We start from the raw sequence: 6,453 nt of genomic DNA on the forward strand, positions 1-6,453 counted from the left end.
ACAGGCAGTGCAGTTTGGGATGATGCATGAAGTTTATTTGGTTATTAAGCACTAGCATTGGCCAGGGTTGTGAAATTTAGCTCATGTCATGGTTGGCAGATGGGGAAGTTTGAGATTTCTCTTGTTCATCACTTTCTTTAGTAAACTCTTCATCTGATGTTGGAATGCTCTTTGCTGTGCTAACGGTCTCTGTGAAATTGACAAAGGCTCTTTTTGCAGAAAATTGTGTGCTGAGCAGCACCACGAAATCGGCCCGATGTTGCGTTACAATCAGAATCATAGTCAAGTTCATTACAAGCCAAATCACAAATCCTCAAAGTCACATTTACAAGTCCAATTATTTTCTTGAGATTGACTTTTGAGCATCGTTAGGCCTAGACCACAGCTTGGTACATAAGACACACCAACACCCTTCCTTCATGAAATGGTTCAATTAAAGAATGCCCTCCTGTCCGTCGTTTCTCAGGTCCAAGGTTCGATTGCTGGAGGAGGAGAAGCATCACCTGTCTCAGCTGCTGAGCCAGGCCCAGGCTCAGCTACAGGAGAAGGACAGGGAGTTCCAGGCCTACAAAGACCAGATAGCCACCAAGCCGGAGGTCAGACTGCAATCCGATCTCAGTCTGCTCAAACTGGAGAAGGTAACTTGCAATTTTTGTATTTATTATTTTTGTTTGTCTGTGGAATTTATTTCTGAGTTTAGGTATCTTTTTGGGATCATCTATTTTATGTTCACAATGGGTTCAAAAAGAGAGTGCCGTGCTATTGAATGGTTTTAAAGGGCTCGTGGCGTTAGTTCCCCTCCTGTAGTCAATGGGCAAATAGTTACAATGTCTCATGGTGCTTGTGTTCTTGGGCAAGACACTTTACTACAATTGCCTCTCTTCACAGGTGTAAGAATAATATTGTTGAACTGCTGCATAAAGTCGATATGGCCTGATCAGTACGGACAGTGAATCTGAAGTTTATTTGGGCGTAATGTCTGTCTGAAGCCAATATTTAGTATTCATCATCGCCAGGCATGTGTTTATGACCAGTTTTTGTAGGACAAAAAGACAGAACATATGTGATGCAATCAAGCTACATGCGTCGTTGGTCGACCCTGGTCAAAAAATTTTTTTATTACAGATTTGAAAAGAGCACAATCTCAGCATTACTGCTATCAAACCGCATGCGGATACCATCCTTAGTTAAAAAATTATGAGAGTTGGAACACCCAGAGATGCAATGAAGTGATGTGATGAAGTGACCCTATTTTGGCCTGTATCTCTAAATAAGAATTCCCGACAAACGACTCATTTAGCTTGATCGCATCACATATTTCGTTTCCCATCAGATGAGATACCAGTCCATTCCAGATTACTCCCCAGCTAATGCCAGTACCCATGTATACTCCTGGATGGAGAGAAGCAAGTTGGGTCAAGTGCCCTGCCCAAGGACACAACAGATTACCAGCAGCCGGATTCGAACCCCCGACCCTCTGATCTTAACTCAAAAACCCTTACAACTAAGGTCACTCAACCCGATAAATAAAGTCACAATTTGTTTTCCAACAGGTCGAGCTGGAGCGAAAACTGGAATCAGTGACCAAATCCAAGCTGCACTACAAGCAGCAGTGGGGGCGGGCCCTGAAGGAACTGGCCCGCCTCAAGCAGCGAGAGCAGACGGAGGCCAAGGCGCGGCTGAAGAGAGAACAGCAGGAGCTGGAGCACATGAGGCTGAGATATCTGGCTGCCGAGGAGAAGGAAGTGGTGAAATCGGAGAGGCAGCAACTGGACGAGATCAAGGGAGAGCTCAATAGGTACAATTGGAAGAAAACATATTCACCCCACAGATTGTTTTTATTTTCAAATCAAACCACAAAGTGAAACTGACAAGGTGCGTTTTGTTTTAAAGTCGAAAAAAGGAATTGACTTGAGTGGGGTTTGAACCTGCAACCTCCGGATTACCGTTCCGGCGCTCTACCAACTGAACTATCCCCACTTTGTCAATGTCTTTGTTCAAGCGGCGCTTGTTAGAAGCCAAACCCATATATGCCATGTAGCCAGGGATCACGCCCAAAGTCATGATGCTGCTGGCAACTTTTTTTTTCATTCTTGGCATTGATTTGAGTCAGAAATTATTATCTTAAAACTTCCACCCTTCTCTTTGCAGATTGACAAATGAAATCCTACTCTTGACTTTTGAAATATTTCTCTAATTGTCAGATTGAAGCAGCAAGAACTTGACAAGGAGCAAAAAGCACAGCATCGACAGACCTCACCAGCTCAACCACCAGCCCCTCAACCCCAAGATCACAAGGAGAATGTGCAACCCCCAGGGGTGGGGACGATGGACCCAGGGGTAGAGGCCCATGTGGCTAGGCTCATCGAGGAGCGAGATACCTTGCTAAGGACCGGGGTGTACACCCACCAGGACCGGATCATCAGTGAACTGGACAGGCAGATCAGAGAGTCCATAGCGAGGGGCCAGGCTGTTTAGGGTCCCTTGATTGCCGATAGTGGAGAATGGTGGCGGAGTGATTAGGGTACCAGAACCAGTTGTGTTCTTGGGCAAGGTACTTGACTCTAACTGTGTCTGTCCACCCAGAGGCAAATGGGAGTAAATGCAGATCAGAGAGTCAAGAAACAGGGGCCAGGCTGTACGGTCCACTGCTTGCTGAATGCAGAGGAGCAGTGTGGAATGGATAGGGTACCAGACTTACATCTGTGTCCCCAAGCAAGGTACTTGACTGTAACTTTGAAGCAAGTGTTTGCAAATGCAGATCAGAGAGTCCAGAGCCAGGGGGCAGGCTGTGATTTGTCCCCTGCTTGCTGAATGCAGTGAAGCATTTTGGTGGAGTGCTCTTGGTACCAGACTTGCATCAGTGTCCCCTAGCAAGATACTTGACTGTAACAAATTCCATCCACCATTGAGGGGGTTAGGAATCAGACCCCCTTGTTTTCCATGAGCAAGATACTTGACTGTAACTGCATCTGTCTACTGATTTAGTGGATAGGGTACCGGACCAGCTTGTGTCCTTGAGCAACGTACTTGACTGTAATTGCCCTCTCTTTCCATTTAAAGAGAATGGAAACAAGCTAGTTTTGCCTTTTTAAATCTGGTTTTCACATATTAAACAAACTGAAATAGCTTGTTTTCTTTTTGCAACATGCAAATTTGACCTGTTACTTTCACAAAAGTTTGAACCGTTTGCAGATTTGTTTTCAACTTCTCAGACTTCACTTCTCATGTCCTCAATTTTTGAGCAAGGGTTGAAGAGACTGAGACTTCACTTTAGGAAATGTTGGCTTTTGTTAAGCTGACCAGGGGTGTAAAAGCCCCCAAACGGGGAAAACATTGTACAGTTTTACTATTTATCATATAATTTGCAGTAGAATGCAGACTATGTGGGTGAATTTCGTGCATCTAAAATATTGATTATTATTATTATTAAAAATAATCATTTTTGTAGAGAGGAGACAATGAGAAGAAAGTACAGTTTTAGAGGTGGGAGAAAAACACCAGAAGAATATTCTGGGGGAAAACCCACGGAATCAGGCAGGGACTAAATAGCCAATCCACATATTGGCCCAGGCAGGATTCGAACCCAGGTCACAGCGGTGGAAAACGAGGAAAGTACCACTATGCCAACCTGACTCCCCCAGTGAACGTGTAACGTTGGAAGTGAAAGTGTATGAAACATTGAATGAATTATTACACATTCTGGCCAGTTCATACAAAATATATATATATGCAGATTGTTATGAGGACAACATTTTCCATTTGTGATGTGCTCTTCACGTTTTGATTTTTTCTTGAAGTATGAATGCAACATTTCAAACTTTGAATGTTTATAACAAATGTATCAACAGATGAATTCAAGGTTCGTTGCCCATAAAAGCATTTATGTGTCAACAAACATTTTGAATAGCTATTTTTGTAGTTTTAACTGCATTTTTCTGCAGAAGGTCTGAAAATAAAATGTTTAACTAAAATGTTGCAGGAATGTAAATAAAGCTAATGGCTAGAATTGAGAACCTTCATTGCTGTGTGATGTAGTTTTGTGTGGTTTTGGTCTTTACTCATGGGGCAAGAAATTACCCTTTTTAAGTATTTTGAAGATTTCTTTTTCCCATTTCCAGATTCAACCAAAAGCCTTAAAAGCAATTTAAAGATATATGAATTATTATTACGCTCTGGCCAGTTCACACAAAATATATGCAGATTGTTATGATGACAACATATTCCACTTGTGATGTGCTCTTAACTATTTGATTTTTCTTGAAGTATGAATGCAATATTTCAAACTTTGAATGTTATAACAAATATATCAACGGATGAATCCAATTTTTGCTTGTCCAGTGCCAGTGGGATTGCTGTAACATGATTCCCCTCCCCCCCCCCCCCCAAAAAAAAAGACAAAGATTATGTGGGCAAATTGAAATAGCAGTCCTGATCTTTCATTCACTAAAATTGCTCCGTTATCAAAATAAACAAGTAGAACAGTAAAAAAAGTCGCTAAATTTAAGTGTCCTTGAAAATGCCAGAAGTACGTGATGCACCCCCCCCCCGCCCATTTCCAAACAGCCGAGTGGCGTTCGAATTGAGCCCTCTATCGTCAGCTCAGAGCAATGGATGGGATCGTGTGAGCCGAGTGAGAATGATCAAACTTCGAAGGATTTTAGCTTTTGTCTGATGGCAATTCGGTAAGATTTCATAAGTTTCGTGCTGTTTATTTTGCAGATTTAGGACAAGGCTTTCCATCAATCTATATGGTTTCAAAAGTCAGGTTTTGAAACGGCGGGAAAGGATGTAAAATGAACTTGTTTTGATTGGAAAAAGGTCGCAAACCGGACCACGGACATAATTTTTTAGTGAGGGCGCTATTCAGATTGCCTGTAATTTTTTGTGAAAAATGCAGCGTGCATTTAAAATTTTAAAAGGAAAAACTTGTTATTGTTTGCTCCCGCCTTTGTTTACCCAGAAAAAATTCCGTACTCGGACGTCACTTTTTCAATTAATTTTCTAGCGCCAAAAGTTACATCTTTTACGGTTATTCCTCCACTTTCCCTCCTCTACTCTCACCCTCTCCTTTCCTTAATTTAATCAGTCAGTTACTTCATCGGGATTCGAACCTCTGACGCTTGCTTGATACACGAGACTCTTAACCGCTAGGCCGCGCACGATCGCTGTTGCAATAATCAATATTTGGACGTATTTGAAGGATCCATTGAAATAAACTAAATATTCATGAGAAAATAAATATTCATAATGACGTATTGCACTATCATTGGCAGGCTCATGCGACGTCATGGTTGTTGATGTCACGTGTATCCGTACCGCTGTCTTTCAGCCACTACAATCAGTTTTGACCGGCTGCTTCAAGTTAGTTCTGCACGACGTATGCATCCAAAATGTGCTCTAAAAACACATTTTGAGTAAATTTTTTCCACCTTAACACAGCTTCCTGGATTTCTCTTGGTTCAAATGACAAGGTGAGGTGACAATTAATATGTTTGGCAGCAGATAAATTGACGTCCGAGTATGGAACTTTTCCCGTTTACCCACTTCTCTGCTAGGAAAGATATCCATTCACCCTGTGCACAAACCATGAGGCTGGGCTGAAAATGTCTGATCCACCTTAATCCTGCAGTGCAGGCCTGGCAAGAGCATAGCTTTTAAAAACTTGTAAAATAATGATAGTGGATGTATTGCATGCCTGCAGTGCCGGCGGCAACCCCCATCAACAGAGGGTGCTGTATTCTCTAAGATAGGGCTGAATTATAAGATATAGGCCTAGGCCTATTAAATTACCGCCAACAATTGTGTAGCACCTGTGGCCTAGTTAGTAGTAGTAGTGGATAAGCAACGGATCTCATGAGTGGGAAGATCTGGGTTTGATCCCCGCTGGCGAAATTTTTAAGGTTTTTTTTACCCCATCCCCAAAAATAAGAATATTCTTCTTTTATTATTTTAACAAGTCTCAAACATTTTATTGCAGAGTATTACATTTTCTTTTTCAGATTTGTGGCTCTGGAGGATTTGTTTAAAAGGGAAATAAAGTCCGAAATTGTAAAATGGTCTGATTCCCATCTTGTGAATCTTGTGAAGTTACCACGATAATGTTGGCATGGAGCCAGACTAAATTTGTCACCGGAAAATGTCTAAGTACAAAAAACAGTAGGCCTAACTAACATGTTCAGTGCATACCTGGCAAGCTAGCGTTTACTAAAGGTTTGCCGTCTCCGGCTAAATATCTACTGCCTAAAATAATAGTATCTCCCGCACTCAAGGTGAATATTAAACCGATTTCACTTGAATTCGTGAATTAGTTGAGCTGAAAGCAGCCTGAATGATGTTCGCTATCAGGAACTAGGAAAATGACTGTATGTGTACCGTACCTTCACTACACAATGGGCTCCATGCGTGAACAAGAGAGGGTGTTTTTTTGCCTCTTTTGAGGTCCCATTTTGA

The 6,453-nt window shown here is 41.9% G+C and overlaps 1 protein-coding gene across 1 annotated transcript in view; it reads left to right on the forward strand.

Annotated features, from left to right (window-relative positions):
• Positions 1-3,319, forward strand: part of LOC119745150 (centrosomal protein of 120 kDa-like) — a 10,829-nt gene extending 7,510 nt beyond the window's left edge. The window contains exons 9-11 of the mRNA XM_038221374.1: positions 467-638; positions 1,554-1,798; positions 2,205-3,319. Coding sequence (XP_038077302.1) covers positions 467-638; positions 1,554-1,798; positions 2,205-2,478 — 691 coding nt within the window. The 3' untranslated portion in view covers positions 2,479-3,319. The remainder of the gene's footprint in view (positions 1-466; positions 639-1,553; positions 1,799-2,204) is intronic.
• Positions 3,320-6,453: the final 3,134 nt, after the last annotated feature.

The sequence above is a fragment of the Patiria miniata genome, unplaced genomic scaffold, assembly GCF_015706575.1.
Source record: "Patiria miniata isolate m_02_andy unplaced genomic scaffold, ASM1570657v1 HiC_scaffold_7, whole genome shotgun sequence".
Classification (NCBI taxonomy): Eukaryota; Metazoa; Echinodermata; class Asteroidea; order Valvatida; family Asterinidae; genus Patiria; species Patiria miniata.